Source organism: Zootoca vivipara, chromosome 5 (assembly GCF_965207765.1).
Source record: "Zootoca vivipara chromosome 5, rZooViv2.hap1.1, whole genome shotgun sequence".
In the NCBI taxonomy this organism is placed as follows: Eukaryota; Metazoa; Chordata; class Lepidosauria; order Squamata; family Lacertidae; genus Zootoca; species Zootoca vivipara.
This window is the reverse complement of record NC_142588.1, coordinates 9,507,480-9,534,316: the sequence shown is the minus strand read 5'-3', so window position 1 is coordinate 9,534,316 and position 26,837 is coordinate 9,507,480. Positions and strand designations below refer to the sequence as shown.

General features: G+C 46.7%; 2 protein-coding genes across 3 annotated transcripts in view; both read left to right on the top strand.

Annotated features, from left to right (window-relative positions):
• Window positions 1–15,493, top strand: part of ANTXRL (ANTXR like) — a 55,620-nt gene extending 40,127 nt beyond the window's left edge. For both annotated transcript variants that reach the window (XM_088670029.1, XM_035138230.3), the window contains one exon: window positions 11,398–15,493. In XM_088670029.1, the coding sequence (XP_088526155.1) occupies window positions 11,398–11,676 (279 nt within the window). In that variant the 3' untranslated portion in view covers window positions 11,677–15,493. The remainder of the gene's footprint in view (window positions 1–11,397) is intronic.
• A 4,776-nt stretch (window positions 15,494–20,269) lies between these two features.
• On the top strand, window positions 20,270–23,195 carry NPY4R2 (neuropeptide Y receptor Y4-2). Its single transcript, XM_035138665.3, has 2 exons — window positions 20,270–20,401; window positions 21,872–23,195. Exon 2 carries the CDS (start codon window positions 21,949–21,951, stop codon window positions 23,044–23,046), a length of 1,098 nt encoding a protein of 365 aa, XP_034994556.1. The 5' UTR covers window positions 20,270–20,401; window positions 21,872–21,948; the 3' UTR covers window positions 23,047–23,195.
• Window positions 23,196–26,837: the final 3,642 nt, after the last annotated feature.

Sequence of the window (26,837 nt, the reverse complement as noted above, 5' to 3'; positions counted from 1 at the left end):
GATTCACTTCTGCCAGCCGCCTGATTGGCTGCTCCAGCAGGCCAATCAGGTTGCGGATTCACTTCCACCTGGAGTTGGATTGGGTAGCTCCCGCTGATTCTGAATCCTATTGTTCTAGGATTCAGCTCAGTACATAACAGCTACCATAAGGTTTCTATCTTTCAGGACAAAGGCAAGGTGATAATAGGAAGTTGTCTTTATCTATCTCCTTAATCTCCTCTTTCATATGCATAACCTTTGAAGCCTAGGAATGCAAGTTGTCTGGGTCTCTCCGCAAAATGAGAAGGGAGGGGATGTCAGTTTTAAAAAAACCACCCGCATGTCTGCGAGAGCTCGCTACTTTCCTACCGTAGCTGCAGTTTGCCTGCCTCGCTCTCTGTCTCGGCCATCAAGAGGAAATCAACAAGCAACTCATGGCTGGGCACATACCGGTAGAATGGAAGGGGGAAAAGGTGGGGGGAAGCGAGAGGTGGGCTGTGTGTGTGTGTGTGTGTGTGTGTGTGTGAGAGAGAGAGAGAGAGAGAGAGAGAGAGAGAGAGAGAGAGAGAGACGCACAGGGGGAGAGAAAGAGACTCGCACAGGGGGAGAGAAAGGGACGCGCACAGGGGGAGAGAAAGGGACTCGCACAGGGGGAGAGAAAGGGACGCGCACAGGGGGAGAGAAAGGGACTCGCACAGGGGGAGAGAAAGGGACGCGCACAGGGGGAGAGAAAGGGACGCGCACAGGGGGAGAGAAAGAGACTCGCACAGGGGGAGAAAAAGAGACGCGCACAGGGGGAGAGAAAGAGACGCGCACAGGGGGAGAGAAAGGGACGCGCACAGGGGGAGAGAAAGAGACTCGCACAGGGGGAGAAAAAGAGACGCGCACAGGGGGAGAGAAAGAGACTCGCACAGGGGGAGAGAAAGGGACGCGCACAGGGGGAGAGAAAGGGACTCGCACAGGGGGAGAGAAAGGGACGCGCACAGGGGGAGAGAAAGGGACTCGCACAGGGGGAGAGAAAGGGACGCGCACAGGGGGAGAGAAAGGGACGCGCACAGGGGGAGAGAAAGAGACTCGCACAGGGGGAGAAAAAGAGACGCGCACAGGGGGAGAGAAAGAGACGCGCACAGGGGGAGAGAAAGGGACGCGCACAGGGGGAGAGAAAGAGACTCGCACAGGGGGAGAAAAAGAGACGCACACAGGGGGAGAGAAAGAGACTCGCACAGGGGGAGAGAAAGGGACGCGCACAGGGGGAGAGAAAGAGACTCGCACAGGGGGAGAGAAAGGGACGCGCACAGGGGGAGAGAAAGGGACGCGCACAGGGGGAGAGAAAGGGACGCGCACAGGGGGAGAAAAAGAGACGCGCACAGGGGGAGAAAGAAAGATGCGCACGGGGGGAGAGAAAGAGACACGCACGGAGGTCATTCATGAGGCGTCTTTAATCGCTCCTCTTTTCTTCTTCGTGCCTTCCTCTCTTCTCCACCGCAAATGCCACTTTTGTCCTCTTCACCAAGTAGAGCTCACATACGGTAGCACTATGGCTTATTTTCGGGGTATGTCTTATATTTTTTCAACGCATGGAAATCGTGCCATGGCTTATTTTATAGGCATGTCTTATTTTAGGAGAAACACGGTAATAACTGCAGAAGACAGAATCGGGATTCAAGATTGGAAAACTGAGGCCAAACTAACAAAATGAATTTCAATTGGGTCAAATGTCAGGTTGTGCACTTAAGCAGGGAGAACCAGGTGCACAAATATAAGATGGGGGGCACCTGGATTGCTTGCATCAACGAAGTATAGTGTCCTGCTCTATTCTGCAGTGGGGAGAAAGAAGCAGCCAGGATACATTCTGAACATCATGATATTTAGCTGCTGGTAAAAAAGGTAAAGGGGCCCCTGACCATCAGGTCCAGTCGTGTCTGACTCTGGGGTTGCAGCGCTCATCTCGCTCTATAGGCCGAGGGAGCCGGCGTTTGTCCGCAGACAGCTTCCGGGTCATGTGGCCAGCATGACAAAGCCGCTTCTGGCGAACCAGAGCAGCGCACGGAAACGCCGTTTACCTTCCCGCCGGAGCGGTCCCTATTTATCTACTTGCACTTTGATGTGCTTTCGAACTGCTAGGTGGGCAGGAGCTGGGACCGAGCAACGGGAGCTCACCCCGTTGCAGGGATTCGAACCGCCGACCTTCTGATCAGCAAGCCCTAGACTCTGTGGTTTAACCCACAGCGCCACCTGGGTCCTATTTAGCTGCTGAGGTGGGGTGAAATAGCACACAACTTTGTTGCCCATAAAAAGGCAGATGGAACGTTATGGGTTAGTTGAAGAGGAATAATACAAAATTTGTGTTATGCTGCATTGCAAGGCAGCGCTGTGCCCTCCCACCCCACCCCTCTCCCTAAAGTACTGTGTGCAGTTGCAGTTATGCCACAGTGGTTATGATCGTGGCAACATTAAGACTTCTGGCATGAGGATGGGGCAGGCTTCCCATGTAAACTAAATCTCTGTGGGGTGGGGGTGGGGGGAGAAGCTTGCCTTATGGAGCCCTGACCTTGTCCCTCTCAGATCCTCCTTTGATTTGGTTTTCGAAAAGAATCTGCCCTAGGAGGCATTTCAGCAAATACCCACACAGGAAATTCCCCAAGCCCTGGTTGACCAAAAACCTCAGCTGAAAGGAGTCAGCATTCCCTTTCCCAAGTTCATGTTTACTCCAGCCTGGATGGAAAAGCCTGCCATTTGTCTCCAAAAAAAGCATGCCCTCTGTTGCCGAACGCCATCCCATACATGTCTACTCCATCATATTCAATGAGGTTTCTTTTGTATTTAAAAAAAACAGTGCTAAGTGTGGCCTAGCCATTAATCAGAGCTGGTCCCACAATTAGGCAAAGTGAACTGGTCTTCAAGAACTAACAGCAGAGGAGGGCTGGAGCCATAGCTGCCAAGTTATCCCTTTTTTTAAGGGATTTTCCCTTATGCTGAATAGGCTTCCTCGCGAGAAAAGGGAAAACTTGGCAGCTATGGCTGGAGCTGCGGGGGGAATACTGCCCAATGTTATGTGCTCCTCCCTTCGCTAGCCATATCGCCAGGTTATGTTCCTGGTTAGGAACACAAGTGGAACCCTGATAGATGAGACCATTGATCCCTCTAGTCTGGCATCCGGATTACAACAGCCAGATGGCTTTGAGGGGCTGGGTGTCCTAGTCTAAGGGTAGAGCATTTCAGTTTCGCCCATGCCTTTCAGCTCCTATGAGAAATTTCCGCTTTTGCCTTCTCCCGCAGCTTTGCTCTCTTTCTTTCATGCAAAGAAGCACTCCCACACTCAATGCTACTTAGGAGTGTTCACAGTGGATCCTAAAACACGGCCCTCTTGCTTCACACAAAATGGGAGCCTCTCCTTCGCTAGTTATGTCCCATGTGACCAATGTAAGCCAGTCACATGAGAACTTCTAAAATTCAGAAACCAACCAGTCGTATTTAAACGCATGGTAATGCATATAAGCATTTACAATTTCAGTGAATTAAATTGCTGTACTGAACAACCTCAGTTTAAAAATCTCCCAAGGAAGGAGAGTCCACCACCTTCTGAGGGAGACTTGTTCTATTGTCAAAGAGCTGTTACCGTCAGAAAGGTCTTCCTGGAGTTTAGTCGGAATCCCCTTCCTTGTAACTTGAAGCCGTTGCTCCACCTTCCATGGGACAGCCCTTTACATATTTGAAGATGGCTTTTTAAAAGAAAATAGAAGGAGTAGGTGGGACCACAGTGGGGGGCAAACAAGTTAAAGGTCCGTATTCACATAGCACTGTAGCATTCAAGGACTAGCATGTGCTTTATATTTTTAAAAGCCATCCAGGTAAAATCGCCAGTTGTGCAAAGGGCACATCATTTAGTTGAGCTCTGAGAGAAGCAGGGCATAAAGGCCATATCCCTTCCCCACTGCTTGACCCCAGCATCTGATTGAGAGTCATGGCTAATATCTGTAGATAAATCTGTGAATTTATCTTAATTTTCCATGAGTTTGCGAGTCACATGTGACCAGCTTGCTTCTCTGTTAACGCTGCACTATTCCTGCAGGGTTTCTGATCCCGCAAGTGTCTCCTGCTGTTTTTGAAAATGACAACATTCTGGATATAATAGATAATTCACTGGGGAGAGCTTCACATAGCCTCATTGCTCTCTTTCAGTGCTTCCTAGACTAGACTTTTGTTGCCATGACAAGTGACTTGCATGCCTCCCAGCTTGATGCATATGCTTAATATCAGTGACACTGTCTTAATGTTTCCTGATGTTTGCTGACCGTGATTTCTGGGTGTCCTAGTCTAAGGGTAGAGCATTTCAATGATATGAAGCAATTTGTTTCCTTGGCCCAGAAGTATAATAACTAGATGACTGCAGTCAACAAATCGGTTTTCAGCGCAGGCCGGTCTAATAGGACCTGTGATTTGGGTGCTCAAGAATCTAGAGCGTTCCATGCTCTGACCAGGCATTGTTTGGTTCCTTACCCAGAATGGAGGGGAGCGTTTCATTGGTGAGGAATCATGGAACTGTAGAGTTAGAAGGGACCCCTAGACCCATCTAGCCCAACCCCCTGCAATGCAAAAGCAGATCATTTGCTGGTCGTATATGAATTGGCTTTGAGTGATTTGCCTAACAGCACCCTGGGCTTGTAAGAGAGCTGAAAATCTGCTTCTTATGTCCCATACCCCTCAAGTTTCCAAATGTATTCTATGCTGCTTCAAGCAAGGCATTGTTGTTTTTTCATGTAAGGATGAAACCCCACCCAGTCTGGAAGGAGATGATGACAGGAAGATTCAAGGACAATCAAAGAAACATTTAAACATTTCAGTGTAGTGCAGTACAGTACAGTGGCAATTTATTTATTTTTTAATTTGCAGAATGTAGACATATTTTCAAAACGAGAGCAAGAGTATGAAGTGATATGGAGGACAATACTAGTTGTGTGTTTTCCGGTGTCCTGTATTTGGTGTGGTGCGAGCAAATTTTTATTCTGAACATGTGGCCCAGAGAAAAAAGTCTGAGAACCACTGGCCTACCATATCGAAGATGACTGATGATTTTACCCAGCAGTTTCAAATTGCATGGATGGCAAAAATTGAACCTTGTAGCACAACATAGGCTCTCCTTCCATCACTACCCCCTGAGAACCGCCAAGGAAGAGCCAGGATCATTTCAGCACGCTCCCTTCCAGTCCTATCCCTTCCTAGCAAGTTCTCTAAATCAGTCCAAGCAAAATCTTTCAGTCGCTTGAATCAGCTGCAGCACCGATAGATTTCAGAAATGTTACTTGAAAACTACCTGAAGTGTATGGCGTTTTCGACAAAAATTATGGACAGTACTGAGTTGAGGACAAACTTCCACCAAAAACCCCATCACCCAGTTTGATGCTAATCTTTCTAGAGCTGCTCGTGTTCTGAGGCTCACCGTTTCTGTGATCCGAATACCGGTACAGTCATACCTCCGTTTACGACCACAATTGGTTCTGGGGAGCCAGTCGCTCTTCGAGTTCGTCGCTCCCCAAGGTACGCTTCTGCGCATGCACGAAGCACCAATAGAGCGCTTCTGCACACGCACGCGCTGCGCAGATCGCTTCTGCGCATTCGAGCACCATGGAACCTGGATGTAAATACTTCCGGGTCCGCAGTGGTCGGAAACCGAAGCGGTCGCAAATGGAGGTGGTTGCAAACCGAGGTTTGACTGTAATTGGAGCGTCTGACCCTCTGAGGTCCAGCTTATAAAATAATTTAACACAAATTAATTTTCAGGGATATGTGGATTAGCATTCTAAAATGTTTTATTAAATATGTGAACTGACTGCTTTTTTCAGTGCATATGTCAGTTTATTGTGCATATTATTATGTGGGGAAAGATTTGGTTAATTATAGATCTATAAAAGCATTCCCATTTTTTGTTTCCTCTGATAAATCGTACTGCATAACCGCAGTTCCCAATCAGCAGAAGCCCAGTTATAGAAACTGTTATTTTGCAAGGAAATTTTTTCTACCTTTTCAGCTGTGAAGAGTTGGGGTAGAGAAAGCAGGCACAACTGAAAAACACACTAGTCTTAAGTTGCAGCTGTTTTGATCTCCCTTTTGATTAACACTGAGGCAAAAACTGATTTCTAAACCCAAGGCTTTGTTTCTTGAGACGTGGGCTGCAAGCTGCACACTGGTGTGAGTTAACCCAGGCATACATTAAGTGACCAGCTGCGCCAGTGGCTTCCTAATTTCCAGCTCTGCGCTCTATGATAATCAGTAAAATACCACGGGAAGCAAGGGAGGTTTTTTAATCGGCCATGACAGCCAGCCCATGGCCAAACAGGGCGGCTTTTAGCAAGCATCAATTTCCTTAAAGCACAACCTCCGATACAGGCAATCTAGTTAACATGAATTGCCAGTGATCAACTTTATTCCAAGTCCGTCTATCTTAACAATAAATCTCATCACCTTCTCTTTCTGCTTTGCTGGCACCGCAAGCCAGACAGAGCCAGCCCAGCGAGGACCTGCCCATCAGAAAGAATAAACTCCCTTACTTCATTGTGTTGGTATCATCAGTTGACAGATATGAGATGCGTTTGCCAAGTGCCCGGGGCTGCTAACTCCTCAGCAAGTTCCTACAGAGATGTGCAGTGTGGCTTGCTGCGGTAGCTGGCCACAATTATGTGAAGTATTCCTAAAAACTGAGGCCTCCCAGTTCAGGGCACAGAAACTGAAAAATGCGGGGACGGGCATCCATTCAGTAAGCCGCTCTAAATGTTACCGCTGTGACGTGACATTCCTGAGATCGAGACGTCAAATCTTTACAGACAATCCCTGTCTTTCTCAGATATTATTTTATGTGACGGGCCTCATGTGGCTACCCTAGTTCCATTTTGACTGGAAAAGCTGCTGGTTTTTTGTTTTGTTTTGTTTTTATTTATTCATATCTCGCCTCTTCTCCAGAACCAGGCATCTCGCAGATATTTTTTTTAAAAATACAGATAAAACACACATAGCTTTAGAAAAGCATGTACAGTCATACCTCGGTTTAAGTACGCTTCGGTTTGAGTACTTTCAGTTTAAGTACTCCACGGACCCATCTGGAACGGATTAATCCACTTTCCATTACTTTCAATGGGAAAGTTCGCTTCAGGTTAAGTATAGACTTCCGGAACCAATTGTGTACTTAAACCGAGGTACCACTGTAATTATCATTATTGTTAAAAAGCAATTAAAGTATCTATGGAATTAAGGCAATGTACTACCGCGTTTCTCCAAAAATAAGACACCGTCTTATATTTATTTTTCCTCAAAAAAAACAACCACGGTGGCTTATTTTCAGGGGATGTCTTATTTTTATAATTATTAAGTATGGTACAGTTTAACCTACAAGCTTAAACTACCTATCACTATGGCTTCTTTTCGGGGTATGGCTTCTTTTCGGGGTATGGCTTCTTTTCAGAGAAACACGGTACTAACATTATGATTAGTTATGGAATTTGTATAACAAATTTTCATAAGAATAAGAATAAGAAATGTGTATAATACATAGTAATCAATCATCATCCTATAAAGTCATACCTCATGTTACGTCCGCTTCATGTTGCATGTTTTCGTCTTGTGTCCCGCAGCAACCCAGAAGTACCGGAATGGGTTACTTCCGGGTTTCACCACTCGCACACGCGCAGAAGCACTAATTTGCACTTCGCACATGTGCAGAAGCACCAAATCACGCCATGCGCCTGCGCAGGCGCACCGCTTTGAGTTGCGGCCTTTTCACGTTACAGACGGGCCTCCAGAACGGGTCCCGTCCGTAACACGAGGTACCACTATACTAAAATGCAGGCAGTAAACCAAAATTAAAAGAACAGCACACTATTAGCCCTTCCCTTAAAAGCAATCAGTTCCCCAAAGAGTTAAAATACCTATCCACCTGTCAGTAGAAGGACAACAAGGAAGGAGCCAGTCTAGCTGTCTCTAGGAAGGGAGCTCCAAAACCTGGGAGCAGCCATCACTAAGAAGGCCCTGTTGCGCATCCCTAGCAAGATGTGCCTGTGAAGGTGGAAGGCTTCATCTCTTCGCTGTGGTTTTTATTTTGGCTTTTGGCGACATGTCAAATACAGAGGGCAGTGTCTGTTGAAGAGGGGACTTCCCGTTTTGAAGCTTAGTGCCTCTGCCAGTTACACTACACAAGTCTCTTTTAAATAGTCCACGTTGGCCAAATTTTCCCTTTGCTAAGCAAAGCCAGCCCTGGAGCACTCCTCAGGTTGCTTTTACAGAAGGAGGAAGTCGAGAACGGATTATGCTGAACCAGTACAGGATAAAGCAGCATAGCTGTCTCAAGGGTTTTTCATATGGTGGCTTTAAAATTAACTTATCCCTGCTGGGATTTGCCATTCTTGTAAAAAGAATGACAACACTGGCTTACATTTACATTGTGCAACTAGGAGCACATTTCTATGCATGACTATTCTGAAATAAGCTCCATTGGGCTTACTCTCACATAAGTACAGGCCCCAAAATTCCTTACTGTTCTGGTGAATGCAGGCTGGCATCAAAATTAAAAGAATTATTATTTGTTGCTATCTTTCACTCTTGTAGTAATACAAGGCTGAAATTCATCTTGATTTCTCGAAGTCTCATCTCCTTTGAGCACCACAGTACAAAGCAGGCGAGACTCAAGCTCACTCCTGTAATATTTTGCAAGGAAATGTCACACTAGATCTGTTGATGACCGGGCCAGTTTTGTGTCAAGACGTTCCAGTCCAGCTTTATTTTCCAAGACAAACATAGCACTTGGCCTTTAGATTACCCATCTGTCTGACAAATCAAGTGGTGTGGCAGGAACTGGCAGTAGTTTGACGTTGCCCATCAGTTTAATTGAAGTGAAAGTAATGCAAAGTGATCATTCCACAGGATTCCCTTTGATTATGGACTATGAATATATTTGATGCACCGAAGGAGGCAGAAGGCAAGAGCTAACGTCAGACAGCTTTGAAATGACAGCAAGCAAGAACTTGTTTAAAAAAAATAAAATCCGGGCATCAGCAAAGATTAAGAAGCATTTTGTTAATCGGAGAGTAATTTGTAACACAACTGATGTGTCTTTGTCTCTGCCTTTAAAAATGGAGTCCCTCTCACACACCCCTCTCCTACAATGTGCTGTTGCCCAGTACGATCTATTCTCCTAGAGCAGGCATAGGCAAACTCGGCCCTCCATATGTTTTGGGACTACAATTCCCACCATCCCTGACCACTAGTCCTGTTAGCTAGGGATCATGGGAGTTGTAGTCCCAAAACATCTGGAGGGCCGAGTTTGCCTGTGCCTATACAGGTGGCGCTGTGGGTTAAACCACAGAGCCTAGGGCTTGCTGATCAGAAGGTCGGCGGTTCGAATCCCTGCAACGGGGTGAGCTCCTGTTGCTCGGTCCCAGCTCCTGCCCACCTAGCAGTTCAAAAGCACATCAAAGTGCAAGTACTGTAGATAAATAGGGACTGCTCCGGCGGGAAGGTAAACGGCGTTTCCGTGCGCTGCTCTGGTTCGCCAGAAGCAGCTTTGTCATGCTGGCCACATGACCCGGAAGCTGTCTGCAGACAAACGCTGGCTCCCTCGGCCAATAGAGCGAGATGAGCGCCGCAACCCCAGAGTCGGACATGACTGGACCTGATGGTCAGGGGCCCCTTTACCTTAACCTTTATACTAGAGGTAAAGCAGTATTCTTTCATTCTGGAGCTAAGACTTTTAAGTAATAATAAGTGCTCCTGTTTTGAGGTCAGGCGGCTGAGACGGAACAGCTGCTTGGTGTATTGCAGATTACCATGCACCACAAGTATGCAGATCCAGAAAACATCAGGCATACCTGGAGCCCGAATACCACACTAGCCTCTGGGGGTTACTTTGACTTGTGGGAGCAGTTTCAACAGCTTACCAGCAGCCAAGAGCCACAGGTTCATAGCAGCATGTTTCTGCCTGAAAGCCACCCCAGCTGCTCAGCCATTCAGAAGTAATGGACTATGTAAAATGCAGGCTTCATAGTTACTTAGGGTTTGCCAGGACTTGGCAGATGAGTTGTGGATCGTGCCCTGTATGTTGGCATTGGCATATCTTCCATAAAGGCCTCGCGGTGCCAACTTAACATGTCTATGAGACGTGAGCCTAATCTTTTGATTAGGCTGTTAGTTGCAGATGTGGCTCCCCCTGGATTCATATATCCCAAGGAAAGGGGCAATTAGTTTGCACTGTGTGTTGGTAGTGCTGTATTGATGATTAACCGATTGATTGATTACAGTGGTACCTTGGTTCTCAAATGCCTTGGTACTCAAACAACTTGGAACCCAAACACTGCAAACCTGGAAATAAGTGTTCTGGTTTGTGAACCTTTTTCGGAAGCCGAATGTGCTCCGATTTGAGTGCCACACTTCCGTTTTGAGTGTTGCGCTGAGGTCTGCCTGTTTTTGCTATTTATTTTGTGTTTTTGTGTTTTTTGTGGCTTTTTTGTTTTTGTGACTGTGTGAAACCCAGTTCAGCTACTGATGGATTGATTGTGTGACTGGAGTATATTGATTATTGCTTTCATTTTATAGATCCATGGTCTCTTTAGATCAGGCACCCCCAAACTGCGGCCCTCCAGGTGTTTTGGCCTGCAACTCCCATGATCCCTACCTAAACAAGACCAGTGGTTGGGGAAGATGGGAATTGTAGTCCAAAACATCTGGAGGGCCGAAGTTTGGGGGTGCCTGCTTTAGATAGTAAAATCCATGTTAAACTGCTGTTTTAGGGGTTGTTTTTAAAGGTCTGGAATGGATTAATGCATTTTGCATTACTTTCTATGGGAATAATAATAATAATAATAATAATAATAATAATAATAATAATAATTTATTATTTATACCCCACCCATCTGGCCGGGTCTCCCCAGCTACTCTGGGTGGCTTCCAACAAAAGAATAAAACACAATAATCTATTAAACATTAAAAGCCTCCCTGAACAGGGCTGCCTTCAGATGTCTTCTAAAAGTCTGGTAGTTGTTTTCCTTTTTGACATCCGTTGGGAGGGCGTTCCCTGCCTAGTTCCCCTCTGCCTAGTTCCCTGCAACTTGGCTTCTCACAGCGAGGGAACCGCCAGAAGGCCCTCGGTGCTGGACCTCAGTGTCCGGGCAGAATGATGGAGGTGGAGACGCTACTTCAGGTATGCTGGACCGAGGCCATTTAGGGCTTTAAAGGTCAGCACCAACACTTTGAATTGTGCTCGGAAACGTACTTGCCTTTGGAAAACACGCCTTGCCTTTGGAACGCTTTGGTTTTGGAACAGACTCCCAGAACCGATGAAGGTTGAAAACCAAGGTACCACTGTATTACTAAAATAATAGCAGAAAGAATGTCGGTATTTGGAAAGAATAACCTTCCCTTTGTTTGCTTCTACAGGGACGATGCATAAATTTCACCAGAGTGAAATCAGATGGGACGGTCATCTCATACAATGCACCTCAGCAGCCAAGAGAACACCACACCCTCAACAACGCTCCAAGAAGCCCATCTTCTCCGGGGCCAATCCAGCCCCCTCCCTGCAGGCAACTTCCTCCTGCGCCTCCCCCTTCAAGATCCCCACCGGGGGCCCCCTCCATCCCGCCCTCCACCTCAGCTTCTGGCTTAAAGCGTGGGGGACCGAGATGGGAGCAGAGCATATCCAGTCTTAGTTTATAATCAAGAGTTTGTTGCTGGTCAGCAAAAAAAACAGAACAAAATGCCAGGCGTCCGTTTGTACTGTTGAGTATATTTATGCCCACATGTGCCGTATAAACATTCCATGATTGAATCTTGGGAACTGCTGGGCATACGACAAAAGAAAATATCCAGGCAACGAGTGATAATTATGCATCAATTATGCATCACACACACATACCCTCGATATGTTTTACAAGTCGTTAGCCAGATGGAAATAGCCTGCGCTGATGAACGGGGTTAGGTTTCCCCGCAAATAATTTTGCCATCCATAATAGTAATGCTAGGAAGGGTCCGATTAAGTGGAAGCTAAATTCTGTAAACCCTCCCCCCCCCCAAAAAAAAACACACCCCATGAGTTTTGGAGCCACAAGCTGCTTGAACTTGTGGAGAAGTTGGCATTCCAGAAAATCTAAACGTACTTCCTTGTCTTTCGAAACAATGGACCTTTCGGCCAGCAATAGTTATCTAGAACCTTTCGGAAATACATAGTCCATGGCCAGGGAAGGTCCGAAACCAGGGAATTGGTTATTTTTGAGGAATAGGTTTTCAGTGCCTCATCAACACACAACCAATTGCACAGAGGCACTTTCCCATATATGTTAAATCTTTTCTTTGCCTCGGTGTTCTTTGTTCTATCGCTAAGATCATCCGGATAGTGACTTCCCAGCAGTAATCAAAGGATAACATCCAAAAGGACTGCCTCATAGTTCAGAGTTCCCCTTTGATGACTTTCCCCTTGTTTCCGCTGCTCTCGGAAGATCCTCAGTCCTTGGCCCCAAACACTTCTTACTCAGTTTCTCCATTCTTTCTAGGGACGTCCCTTGGTCAACAGAGAAAAGGGCTGATGCAACCTCACTTCTGGTTAAAATAATCTTAGCAACTACATCTCCTTCGAGTTGTACTACTTGATCGTTCTCGGGTGGCATCAATGGTATAATGACTCCCCTTGAGTCAAAGACACCATTCACATGTGCTGGAGACTTTGGGTGGTATCCAGCTGCATTTTACTCAGAGTAGACCCACTGAAATTAAGTTACATGGCTGAGTGAAACGTAGCTGAATGCCTTGATGAGCTGGCAGCTTCTGTGCCAATGGCTCTGTGCAATCTGGCAAAGCCTAGGGCAGCAGCAGGACTTTCCAGAGATAATGGAGCTGTTGTTGGTCTAGGCCAGGCACAGGCAACCTTGGCTCTCCAGATGTTTTGGAACTACAACTCCCATGATCCCTAGCTAACAGGGCCCAGTGGTCAGGGATCATGGGAGTTGTAGTTCCAAAACATCTGGAGAGCCCAAGTTGCCTATGCCTGGTCTAGGCTGTGCTTTTTTGCTCTAGGAATTAAATGCCCTTGGTTTAGGTTTGGTTTTTGGTTATTTCTGCAGGAGTATATGCAGTGCTGACAATAGAGCCGCTTCTTTTGATATAAGCTGGCCCCTTGTTAATCTCCCTGGAGTTTCCATTGGTAGAGAGCAGCATTTGTGCGTTTCACTTTAAGAATACACTGGTGGTTTGCAAACAGGGATTTCACATTGGTATATAAGAAATTGAGGACGGGCATCTCTTGGTCTTTTTCCTGGCATTCTGTATGTTAGATGGGCAAGCTAATCTGCAAGTGGTAAAACGGAGGCCAAGGGATATAACCTCAATTTTCCGAATTAATTCATTTGGAAAGGTTCATTTCTATGTTGTATTTCCGCAGGCTGTAGCACCTTCTTGTAGGATGCAGCAAAACTCCTTTTGGTGATTATCAATAAACTCCCATGCAGCATAGCTGCTTCATTAGGGGCAGAGGAGAAATTCATGTCAGTTCTTCAGCTAACTCTATTCGGGTGTGCAACACGAATGGATATTGAAAAGAACATACAAAAATGCAAAATGTTGCTGAAAAGTGCTTGCAAAATGTGTATGTCCAGCAAAATCGCCCACAAAATTGTATAAATCCATTGATGGGTTTTTATAAGAATTCTATTTTTAAAAAAATAACTGTTTTGGAAATGTAGAGAACTGAATTTCAGACTGGGGGAAAAGAGCAGATAACAGAACTGATTCACCCATAGCAACTCTTTGTGCCTACCAAGTTTTCATGTTGATTAGCCATTTTATAATTCGTTTTAGCCCAGCCCAGGGTGAGGTAGCAATGAAACATGGATCTCAGAACTGCTTTCACTTGCGTTGGTCAGAAATCTATACAGTGACATCCGCTGGCTGGGAAACAGTAACTGTAACTGTCACATTGAGGTGTGTTTGCTAAGCTGGATGCGGAGTAGGGAGACAGCAGAGCACAGCGGCAGGGAAAAAACTCACCTGCAGCTCTCGGGCCGTTTCGTTTCCACTGTCTCAGGTGCTCTCAATGCCACTGGGAAGCTCCTGCTAGTTTTAAGCCAACTAAAGTACTTCATATTGCGGCGGTGCCTTAAACATTTGCTCGTTTGGGATTCGGTAACAAGGAAAATCCTGAAAGCTTCCCAAGTCCCCATTTCTTTGCACCTCACAGTTGATGAGGCAGCAACTAAAGGTAAAGGACCCCTGACCGTTAGGTCCAGTCGCGGACGACTCTGGGGTTGCGGCGCTCATCTCGCTCTGTAGGCCGAGGGAGCCGGCGTTTGTCCGCAGACAGCTTCCGGGTCATGGGGCCAGCATGACTAAGCCGCTTCTGGCGAACCAGAGCAGCGCACGGAAACGCTGTTTACCTTCCCGCAGGAGAAGGTATTTATCTACTTGCACTTTGAGGTGCTTTCGAACTGCTAGGTGGGCAGGAGCTGGGACCGAGCAACGGGAGCTCACCCCGTCGCGGGGATTCGAACTGCCGACCTTCCGATCGGCAAGCCCTAGGCTCTCCAGTTTAGACCACAGCGCCACCCGTGTCCCCCGAGGCAGCAACTACCAGGCAGCAACTCTTGTAGGGTACGAGGGGGGTGTGTCATTTTGCATATAAACTGACTTCTGTTGGACTTCTGCTGTCTTATGCATTGCATCCTTCGTTGATTGGCGCCAGTCTTCTGATAAATTCAGCTGGCCGTCTCCTTTCCAATATAGTATCGTTACTGTTTTTTATTCACTGATAAAACTGCTCTGCTTCCGTACATAGAAAAAAAGATAGATGTGGAAGAGATGGTACACCTTCTACTTTACTGCTGGACAGTCAAAATAACTTATTAAATAGTACAGCAGGCAAATGCGCGTCGAAGGCGCCACACAGTTATCAGTTCAGGTGCGATCATGCTGCATGTGCAGTTATCAAATGACTCTCCAGCTTTGAGCTGGGCGGAAGGGGGGGGGGAATATTGGTACTTTTCCTGCGTTTTTAAGAGCTTCATCCAATTGAATCATGCAAATCTATGCAAAGTATTAATGGCACCAAGAGGGTGCCATTGTGCAACAAAACTGTAAAAGATACATCGATAACAAAATAAATTAAAAGAGGGAGTATTATACAGGTGGCCTTTTTTTCTTTTTGGAAAGGCATACATGTTGCAGTTGTGGCCTGGTGAGGGGTTTTGAGAAAGTAGAAGGACGGTGTTTGGCTGTGTAGCATCTTGAGAATTGACGTAGGGTATGTATCGGAGCAGGTCACTGAATGCTCTCCACTGGTCCATCTTGTATACAACTTTCTGTAAGTAATGAAGTGCTTCCGATGTTACACTTGTGTAAGATTTGTGCATTGTGCGCACCTCGTTAGCAACATCTGCAAGGGTAAGTATGTGGTGATGAAAGCTATGTAGCAAAAAAATATTTCATAATCCAAACTTTTATGTAGTTCTCATGGATTTTAAAATAGAAATAAAACTGCTAAATTAGCTACTGATTGTCTTGGTGAATTAAGAAGATAATTCTACAGCACACTGAACGGCCCTGACATCACTGCTGGCTTTCTACCCACGTTCCTATTGTGGTTGTTACTGAGTTTACTTGGTGGGTTGGGATTTGTAAGATCAATAAGGGGGAGAGTTGGCTGTCCTGGCCACCTTGCCCTGTTCCTTAATTCACAGTTGCCTCGTTTGCTTATTTCCTTAATGCTTCTTTCAAGCTTCTTCAGCTGCTGCTTCTCTCTCGCTCCGTGTCTTGAACAAAACAATGCAGAGTTTGCAATGCACACACAAATTCTTACACACACACAAAACCAGCAATTACAGATGGTGGAGGAAGTGACCTTGGAACCAACTGAGCTTAAAAATAGTCCTGGACTGAGGTCTTGCCAAAACCTCTCTCTCTCTCTCTCTCTCTCTCTCTCTCTCTCTCTCTCTCTCTCTCTCTCTCTCTCTCTCTCTCTTTCTCTCTCATTGCTGAGTCAAACTATCCCTCTCCAAGTCTCTGTCGTTCCTGCAGCCACAAAAATTGATATTGAACAAACCAAGAATTATTTCCTTTCCTTTCACACCAACGGTTTGTGGCAGGTCGGACTGTCTACTATCAGTAACCAAGAGGGAGGCCCAGGCACTCGAGAGAGCTAGAACACTCTTTTCTTTCTTTCTTTCCTTCTTTCCTTCTTTCTTTCTTTCTTTCTTTCTTTCTTTCTTTCTTTCTTTCTTTCTCACTCTCTCTCTCTCTCTCTCTCTCTCACACACACACAGAGAGAGAGAACTAGACACAGTTTTCCAGATCAAGGCAGAATAGAGTGGGACTATTGATCTGGACTGTTTTTTGCTGCTGCATCACACTGTTGACCCACGTTAAGCTTGTGGTCCACTGCGACCCCTAGATCCTTTTCACATGTACTGCTAGGTGTCCCCCATCTTGTATTTGTGCAGCTGGTAATTCCTGCAAAAGTACAGAACCTGACATTTGTCCCTACTGAAATTCCTTTGGTTAGTTTGGGCCCAGTAATCCTATCTGTGGAAGGTCATATCGAATCCCGATTCTGTCTTCTGCGGCATTAGCTACCCCTCCCAGTTTGGTATCATCTGCAAATTGGATGAGCATCCCCTCGATTCCTTCGTCCAAGTCGTTTATAAAGACGCTGAACAATCCAATACCTGGTTTGATTTATTAGTTTGTGTTATACACTTTTCAGTCTGGCATGCAGCTTAGAACCACTCCTAAAAGACACAGGCCTCAAAACACAGTACAGCGGGACCTCGGTTTACGAACTTAATCCGTTCCGGAAGTCCGTTCTTAAACCAAAACCGTTCTTAAACTGAGGTGCGCTTTCCCTAATGGATTCTGTTCTTAGACTGAGGTAAAATTTGCAAACCAGGACACTACTTCTGGTTTTGCAGAGTTTGTAAGCCGAATCGTTCATAAACAGAACTGTTCTTAAACCACTGTAAAAAAAAAAAAAGGTAAAGGACCCGTTTTCTTTATATAAGATAAAAAAACAAATAAAATAAAACCTACATACAGCAACAGTGTTTTGTGTGGTGTAGGCTCCTATGATGTAAGCCTGCTAGCCTGCTCCCTAAAATATCACTGGTTTGCTCTTTTCTGTGTACAGGGTGCCTATATTCTGCATGGACTGGTTGCATGGCAACATGTGCAAATGGCTTTAGATACCTATTAGGTCCCTAAATTAAAGGGTAAAGGTAAAGGACCCCTGACAGTTAAGTCCAGTCACGAACGACTCTGGGGTTGCGGTGCTCACCTCGCTTTACAGGCCGAGGGAGCCAACGTTTGTCCGCAGACAGTTTTTCTGGGTCATGTGGCCAGCAGGACTAAGCTGTTTCTGGCGAAACCAGAGCAGCACATGGAAACGCCGTTTACCTTCCCGTCGGAGCAGTACCTATTGATCTACTTGCACTTTGACGTGCTTTTGAACTGCTAGGTTGGCAGGAGCTGGGACCGAACAACGGGAGCTCACCCCATTGCAGGGATTCGAACAGAACACTTTTGCCTTTCGGCCACTAGGTGGCAATCATATCAGCGTATCTTACATGAAGGACCGCAAAATCAACATGATAGGAGATGCTATATTAAAAGAGGAATGCACACTTGAGCATCTAATAAATCGAGACAAAACCAAATGAATGGAAAAAGCAGCTCGTCGCAGAAGTGACTCCTGCAGTCGATGAGTCCATGTTGGGGTTGACAGGTGAAGAACTTCTGAGACGCACAAGAAATCTCATTAGCAATGGCCAGCAAAGTGCATCTCCACAGTACCTCACACTTTGTTAACGCTAAAGTAAATGCTATTCCCATCTGAGCAAAATAAGGCGAAAGCCAACTGCGTACGATGTGCAGTGCTTCAAACTGGACTTCCTGGTCTAGGCATGTGCGCGAATAAAGGCGCGTGCAGAAATGTTACGATAAGGCCTGGCTGCTTCACTGTCATGGCTGCTGCTGAAGACAGAGATGAGCCAGCAAAGAAGTGAGCCTTATGCCACCAAAATATTAAGCTTTACCAGGGCCAGATTTAGGTTTGATGAGGGCCTAAGCTACTGAAGGCATTGGGGCCCTTTATATGTCCAGCTGTCCTTTGTCAGCAACGAATTGTTGCTGTTTTTGTGTGTGTGCTGAATATATGTTATATGGTAATTTATGGACCTAGGGCGGGATGCGGGTGGTGCTGTGGTCTAAACCACTGAGTTTAGTGGGGATCCGTCGTGTTAGTTGGCTTTAGATACCTATTAGGTCCATAAATTAAAGGGTAAAGGTAAAGGACTCCTGACAGTTAAGTCCAGTCGCAAACGACTCTGGGGTTGCGGCACTCATCTCGCTTTACTGGTCTTTCAGGACCAGTGTTATGTGGTCTCGGTGGCCGCTCCCAGTCACCAGTCTAGCTGCCGCATTCTGGGTTAGTTGTAGTTTCCGGGTCACCTTCAAAGGTAGCCCCACGTAGAGCGCATTGCAGTAGTCCAAGCGGGAGATAACTAGAGCATGCACCACTCTGGCAGGACAGTCTGCGGGCAGATAGGGTCTCAGGCTGCGTACCAGATGGAGCTGATAAACAACTGCCCTGGATACAGAATTGACCTGCGCCTCCATGGACAGCTGTGAGTCCAAAATGACTCCCAGGCTGCACACCTGGTCCTTCAGGGGCACAGTTACCCCATTCAGGACCAGGGAGTCCTCCACACCTGCCCGCCTCCTGTCCCCCACAAACAGTACTTCTGTCTTGTCAGGATTCAACCTCAATCTGTTAGCCGCCATCCATCCTCTAACCGCCTCCAGACACTCACAAAGGACCTTCACTGCCTTCACTGGTTCTGATTTGAAGGAGAGGTAGAGCTGGGTATCATCCGCATACTGATGAACACCCAGCCCAAACCGCCTGATGACCTCTCCCAGCGGCTGCATGTAGATGTTAAAAAGCATGGGGGAGAGGACAGAACCCTGAGGCACCCCACAAGTGAGAGCCCAGGGGTCCGAACACTCATCCCCCACCACCACTTTCTGAACACGGCCCAGGAGGAAGGAGCGGAACCACAGTATGACAGTGCCCCCAGCTCCCAACCCCTCTAGACGGTCCAGAAGGATGTTATGGTTGATGGTGTCAAAAGCCGCTGAGAGATCCAGCCGAACTAGGAAACAGCTCTCACCTTTGTCCCTAGCCCACCGGAGATCATTGACAAGTTATCTCCTGCTTGGACTACTGCAATTCGCTCTACGTGGGGCTACTTTTGAAGGTGACTCAGAAACTACAACTAATCCAGAATGTGGCAGCTGGATTGGTGACTGGGAGTGGCCACCGAGACCATGTAACACCAATCCTGAAAGACCTACATTGGGTCTCAGTACATTTCCAAGCACAATTCAAAGTGCTGGTGCTGACCTTTAAAGTCCTAAATGGCCTCAGTCCAGTATACCTGAAGTAGCGTCTCCACCCCCATCGTTCAGCCCGGACACTGAGGTCCAGCTCCGAGGGCCTTCTGGTGGTTCCCTCCCTGCGAGAAGTGAGCTTACAGGGAACCAGGCAGAGGGCCTTCTCTGTAGTGGCGCCCACGCTGTGGAACGCCCTCCCATCAGATGTCAAGGAAATAAACAACTATCTGACTTTTAGAAGACATCTGAAGGCAGCCCTGTTTAGGGAAGTTTTTAATGTTTGAAGTTTTATTCTGTTTTTAGTGTTCTGTTGGGAGCCGCCCAGAGCGACTGGGGAAACCCAGCCAGGTGGCAGGGTATAAATAATAAAGTGTTGTTGTTGTTTGTTGTTGTTGTTAGCATATTTAATGTCCCATTTGCCCCAGCTGGACTGATTCCCTTGGGTGCTCCAAGCCTTGGTCTGACTCTGCGTCATTCCAAGGCAAAACCCCACCCCTGGCTGACGTGCCAAACCTTGATGCTGGGAGTGACTTTCTGCAGAGCCATCTGGTAAACAGATCAAAGATGCCCCATGGGTGACCAAAAAAGCCCCACCCCAGATTGAGATGCCCAGGCTGCATATAAGGACGAATGCAGCCAATCTGAGTTGCTTATACTCATTTGGCTGCCATGCACATTGACTCTCTGCTTCTTGTCATTTGCATTTTCCTTCTCTCTTTCTCTCTCTCTCCTGCAGCTAAGAGTTTGCTTCTTCTTCTTCTTTTCTGAGGAGACAACAAGAGGGAGCCAGAGGTTTGCATTCCCATCAAAACTCCATGACTAAAGCCCCTTTGGAGGTAGAGAGATTGAGGAGAGTAGCTGGCACCCATTTTTCATACTGAAAGAGAAGAGAGAGGGACAAGTTTTAAAGGTGATCGGATGGTGGTTTTGCTGGCCTGGTGCTCATTTCATTCTGCCTGTGGAGATCCCTGTTGTGTGCTTGCCGCAGAAATGCTCCTGGGGGGTATCAAAGGTAAGTCTTTTTGCACATACTTTCCCTGCTCAGCATCCACAAGAGCATGGAAAAAACTACTTTTCTGCTAGTAGCTATTTAAAAATAATAAATAAATAAATAAAATCCTGCCTTCTGATCTCCTGAAATGAGCACTTAGAAGTGGGTGGGGAAGACAAGTCAGAAAATCAACTCGGTGCCCATGCCCCGAGAACATTCTAGAATTAGTGGGATGTTACCCACTAACTACTGATTATTATTTTTTTTAAAAAATATATTTTTAGCCCACTCTTCGGTCAAAAAAGGCTCCCAAAGCGGCTTACACCGATCATTAATAAGCCAGACAGGAGCGACGGACGGGTTTCTAGGAAATTCCTTGTGTGGCCACTCCCTCCACACCAGAGTCAGCTCCCTGAAAGAGCACTGAAACCCCTGCTAAGATTCTGATTTTTTAAACAAACAAACAGTTTGTATTTTTCCAAGGAGGCAGCAGGATCAGGCTCACGGGAGTTGCCCTCAGAGCACATTGTGTATGTGAAGACAGATGGGGAAAGAAATGTGGTTTATAGGTGAAGGAAAAGAGAGCATTTCTGCGTTTTGTATGTGATTGAGGATGGTGGTAGCCTGGTCCTTTATGTGGCCCTGGGAAAGGAATATAATGTATGCCATGGATGGCACAGAGAATCCACAAGTAAAAATGTTGCGGTAGGATATGCCTTGCTGTTTTTCCCCCAAGGCATTTTAAGGCATGGAAGCAGTGAAATCACGCCACAATTTTAACAGATTTTCACAAAGTCAGATCTACCTATTCCCGGCCTTCAGAACCTTTTGGCAACTGACCATTCTGAAACATAGACTGGCATTACTGAAACATCTTTTTTCTCCTGCACCCAACATAGATTTTCAAGGCTTATTATGTTGTTGTTGTTGTTGTTGTTGTTGTTGTTGTTGTTGTTGTTGTTGTTGTTGTTGTTGTTGTTGCATGGCAGGTAGTGAGAGTAGGGACCCTGAATGAGTAGAGAGACTGAGTATTTCTGTGTTTGCCGAAAGATAATGTGTCAGATTTAGGTAAGTCTAGGGGAAGCAAGCCTTAAAAAGAATGTTCAAACAGCACAACCCACAACCCACCAGTGTCTTATGTGTATGATTTGACTTCTTTAAGTCACAAGGTCAGTTCTAAGGCATACACAGAGAAATTTGGATTTGAAGAAATGTCTACAGTTTTCCTTGGGGCTTTCGAAAAGAAATTTTTACTGAGGCGGGAATGAACCCCAAAGGGATGAAATCACCTGAAAATGCATTTTCAGCCTTCATTTTACATCATTAAACATGCACTTATTTAAATAAAAAGTGTCACAAAATATGCATTAATAGTAAATTCTTACAGTTTAAAGAAAGTTGTGACTGCTGCAAGACGTTTTTACATCCCCTAGTCTGCTCCAGTGTTGAGACCGTGTCAGTAAGAAATAAAACCGTCCCTTTCTTTTGCAGATCACCCCTGCAGATTGTCGTAAGCTCACAGGAAGTGCCTACCCTGCCGACCAACGACACACCTCTTTGGATCCATAATGAACAGGACTGTAGCTTCTAACGCATCGTCTCCACCCCAAAGCAACTGGAGTTTCCCCTTCCAGCCATGTAGAAACGGCACAGATATTACTCTGTTTCTAGTCGCCTCTTACAGCTTGGAGACCCTGATAGGTGTTTTAGGGAACTTGTGCTTCATCGGCATCCTGGCCAGACATAAAGAGAAGGCCGCCGTCACCAACATATTTCTCGCCAGCCTGCTAGCCTCAGACTTGACTGTGTGCATATTCTGCTTGCCGTTCACTGTCACCACTGTCTTGTTGAAGTGCTGGGTATTTGGCGAAGCCATGTGCAGGGTGACCTTGTTCATCCAGTGTACTTCTCTGACCGCCTCCATCCTGTCGCTTGTGCTCATTGCTTTAGAAAGGCACCAGCTCATCGTAAACCCCACCGGCTGGAGGCCCAGCCTCTCCCAAGCCTACCTGGGCATCGCCATTGCTTGGATATTTGCTTCTTTCTTGTCCTTGCCTTTCGCCGCTCACAGCACCTTGGGCAATGTCTCCCCGCAGCAGCTCCACAGAACAGATTCTTTAGCGAGCAACACCGTTTGTTTCAGTGACTGGCCATCGAGAGTTTACACACTCACCTACACCACTGTCTTGCTGCTCGTGCAGTACTGCATCCCTCTTCTCTTCATCGCGGTGTGTTACCTGAACATCTACCTGCGCCTCCAGAAGAGGGAGGGCATTATTCGGAAGAAGCATGAGTACAGTTGCCGGGCGAGCCACCTGAAGCAGATCAATACCTTGCTGGCGTTCATGGTTGCCGCCTTCGCAGTCTGCTGGCTGCCACTTCACGTTTTCAACACCATCGATGACTGGAACTACAAAATCATCCCCCCCTGCACCCATGATCTGATCTTCTCCCTGTGCCATCTGGTCGCCATGGCATCGGCCTGCATAAACCCCGTCATCTACGGCTTTCTCAACAAGAACTTCAAAAAAGAAGTGAAGGCCCTGATTCTGAGTTGCCATCACCGCTCCTCGGCGCAGGAATATGAGATGATACCTGTATCGACCAGGCAGATGGAACTCTCCAAGGATTCACTGAGGTTAAGCAGTCAGCAGAATCCCATTTAACTCCTAGGCTGAACCTTCCGAGTCCTGAGGCTTGGACCTCACCTATATCTACGAGCTCCTCCTCCATCACCACCACCACGTTGCAGTATCTGTCATTCTCCAATTTGCAAGGGACAACTGTCTGAAGTGAGGAGACTTTCAGGACTAAGGCATTGAACTTCCCATACCCCAACCCATATAAATAAGAGACCAATCAGACTGGGTTTTGGGTAAAAACAGGCCACAACTTTATTGAATACAGATGAAAGAGGTTTGGCTTGGGGCAATCTAAATCCTTCCGGCCAGCCGGCCAGAAGTGACGCGAGGTCAATCCAGGCGGGGGTTGCCTGGATTGGAGCAATCCAATCCAATTGGAGCAATCCAATAGGGTGACCCCCGCAGGAACTGCCGTCTGGGGGACATGGCCACTCCCCCCGGGTCCCTTTAACGGGATACCCCAGCGTTTGGAGGGGCAGGCGGGGACTACAACCTCCCCTCTGCCCCAAACAAGGGATTTCCCCAGTGCCCAACCAGTTGTGAGGAATTGCTGAGGTGGGCAAAACCACTGGGTAAGAGCCAATGATCCTGGTGGGCAAATTTCTACCCAGCCCCGTAAAGAACAGCGGCCACCGTAGCCACAGCAGAGTCATTGACTATCGGCGTAAACTATGGGTGGGTGGGATGGGGAAACCCGCCACAGGAACAAACAGGCTGTGCCTTAAATGGGTAAAAGGCGGATCAAAGGGAAGCCCACTGTCGGCTCCGCCCCCCGCACAACCCACACCCCACCTTGCATCCCCATTCACCAATGCAGGGTGCAGGCTAAGGTCCGGTTCTGATAGGTGGCAGGGACTTATTCCCCCTCCACCTATCAGGAAGGGCACTGCCATTCCAATTCCACCGCCGGGGCCCCAGGGCAGCCTCTTCCGTCCAGCAATGCCGCCGCACCAAGAGAGGTGAGCGGACTTCTGTTCCAAGTTCTGGAAACTCCCCACACATTTTAGAACCGTGGATTTGGCAAGGAATTGAGTTTGTGCCATGCAACACAGAGGACATGGATTATCCTGTTCCTCCGTTTCTTTTCATTATTGTTTTGCTGAACCCTAGTGTTCGCTGAACACTGAACCCTAGTGTTGCAGGTTCCACTGGTATCTTGACATCCGAAAAGAAGTCACCCTGTTCGGGACTCCAGGTAGCCTGGAATAAGAACATTCAGTGACTCTGAATTTCAGGAATTCCTGAGCTCTCATCCTTCACCTGCTTTGCTCTGTGGCACTGGCGGACTGCCCGATCCAGACTTTCATGTATTTTAAAATACAATTTTGCAAAGGGGTGCAGTTATTGGAGATAGAATTGTCCATCACCCATATCCATTGGCTACGTTGTACGAAGCCGATGGGAGTTGGAGCCCGGCAGCATCTGGCTGCTGGGCCAAATATTCCCCATCCCTCTTATGAGCAGGGCATCCCACTTCTTCCCACTGTCCGCCGTTTTCTTTTGCAACCATCTGCCGTTTTCTTTTGTTTCTTTTGCAACCGTCATTCAGCATTCCAGGGGGACTGACAATGGTGCTGCCAAGTCTGAGGGTTTCCTGAGCAAGATGCCCTCTATGGGTCCCCCACCCCTAATGCCCACCCCCACTGCCCTGCTACCTAGGTGGTGGCTCTTGTGCTACCTGCAAAGGGGTGCATGGGGGTGATTGAAAACCATCCTATCATTTCCTCCCTCCTGGTTGCCTGGTAGCAGGAAGGGAATGAATGGACCTCTTTCCTCATTCCCAAACAAAGGAAGGAAAGCGGAATCAAATCAAAATTTTATTGCATTAGCCGGTTGGCCATACTACATAACACATAAAACATTAATAATAATAATAATAATAATAATAATAATAATAATAATAATAATAATAATAATAATAGCAGTAACCTACCGCTATTATACAGAACATATATCAAACACTTATAAAACATTGGATATAAAAACATGCGATATAAAACAGAATTTGGTAAAAACTAGGATGCATCATGTGTGTTTTGTCCACTGGGGAATGTTTAGTGAAATCCGTGTCTAGAGAAAATTAGCCAGTCGAGAGAGCTCTGAGTTTCAGGGCCTGCAAGATATAAGTGGCCACTCCGTGGGTAACCCTGGGGTTAGCGTCCACCAATAGAAATTTCATGCGGCCGTCTTCCAAGGCGATAAGCGAAGGAGTTAGTATGAGGAGCCTTGGTCTTATTGCGTCGTATAGAGGGCAGTGGAAGAAAAAATGGATAAAATCCTCTATCTTTCCCTTGTTGCACGGGCATAGTCGGAGATCAGGGGGAGTATTGGAAAATATACCCTGTAAAAATGCTGTGGGAATGGAATGGAAGCGGGCAAGTGTGAAGGCCCATCTTTGTGAAGGGTTCGTCAGGTCGCTCAAGTAGTGAGCCATAGTTCTTACTGCCTTCACACGAGGATACCACGTGGATAGGTTGGCCGCATTAGATAGGTCCAGGTCCAGCGCTTCGTTCCTATCTAGAATCCATTTATGGATTTTATCATTGTCCCAAGCGATCAGAGCGGAGAAAGTTGGGAGGAAAGGGGAATCCATGTATTCCATCTCTGCTCTCCACCCTCAGGTGGCAGCAATATGTTTCCTTTTTTAAAATATTTTATTTTCATTTTTTTAAAAAACACCATTAGGCCGAAGGACAGAACCCACATGAGCAAAGCACCTTGGGAAATAAAAATGGTGGATGCAACTGGAGCGTCTTCATTCCGCAGCAGCAGCACACCTGCTCTGCAATAAGTGGGGAAAAGGAAGAAAGCTGTCGTGCCCAGGGCCACTGAGGTGCGATTGTTTGGGACCTCTCTCGGTTGTGGGGCCCAAGAACTGCACCCCATGGTCCTAGCAGTGGCACTGGCTTCTAAGCATGACCAATCCTAACACTACTCTTTTGGAACAAAATAAAAAAAAATCCTTCCAGTAGCACATTAGAGACCAACTAAGTTTGTCATAGGTATGAGCTTTCATGTGCATGCACACTTCTTCAGTTTCTCTGTTTTTTCCTTACCTTTGGGTTGTTGTTTTTTTTTTATAAAAAGGGTATTTTCTATTTCTCCAAACCTCTGGTATTTTGTAGCACGGGGGCCCCTCTTTCTTGTTTCTCGGTGCCCCCGTTTTGCCCCTGTTTCTGCCGACACCTGTAACGTTTGCTATTAGAGGAAGTGCTTAGCCAGCACCTACAGAGCAAAGCTGAAATGAGCAGCGGTGGACTAACAGTCAACCGGCAATGTTCGGACAAATAAGAAATATCCGCAGGCGTAGAGAAAAAGGAAGCCAGCCCCTACACGAACTGCCACGCTGGATCAGCCAGCTGGTACATCTCACTCGGGCGTTATCTCCTAGCATTCAGCAGCCAGATGTTCCAGGAAAGTCGATAAAGAGTCAAAATGGAAATATTTGTCCACGGGGCTTGGCAGTCAAAGTCTGAAGATGTGGCGTGCAGTTCTGCCTTCGTGAATGTACTTAATCACGCCAGTAGGTTGTACACACACAACCCACCCCTTCATTCATCAGTTTGCAACAAATAGTAACCCCATCCTGAACTGCTGTGTTTGACCTGGCTCTCTGTTGTTTCAAGGCTTGCTGCAAAACAAAAAACAAAAAACCACCCCACCTAAACTCTGAAGCTGGATCCTGTGATATGGGGAGAAGGCGACTCATGGAAAAGGCGATTGTACTGCTTCAGAAATGACTGCTGCTTCAGAAATGGCAGTAGAGGAAAATGATTATTTCGAAAAACACACACCCTGTAGGGCAGTGGTTCCCA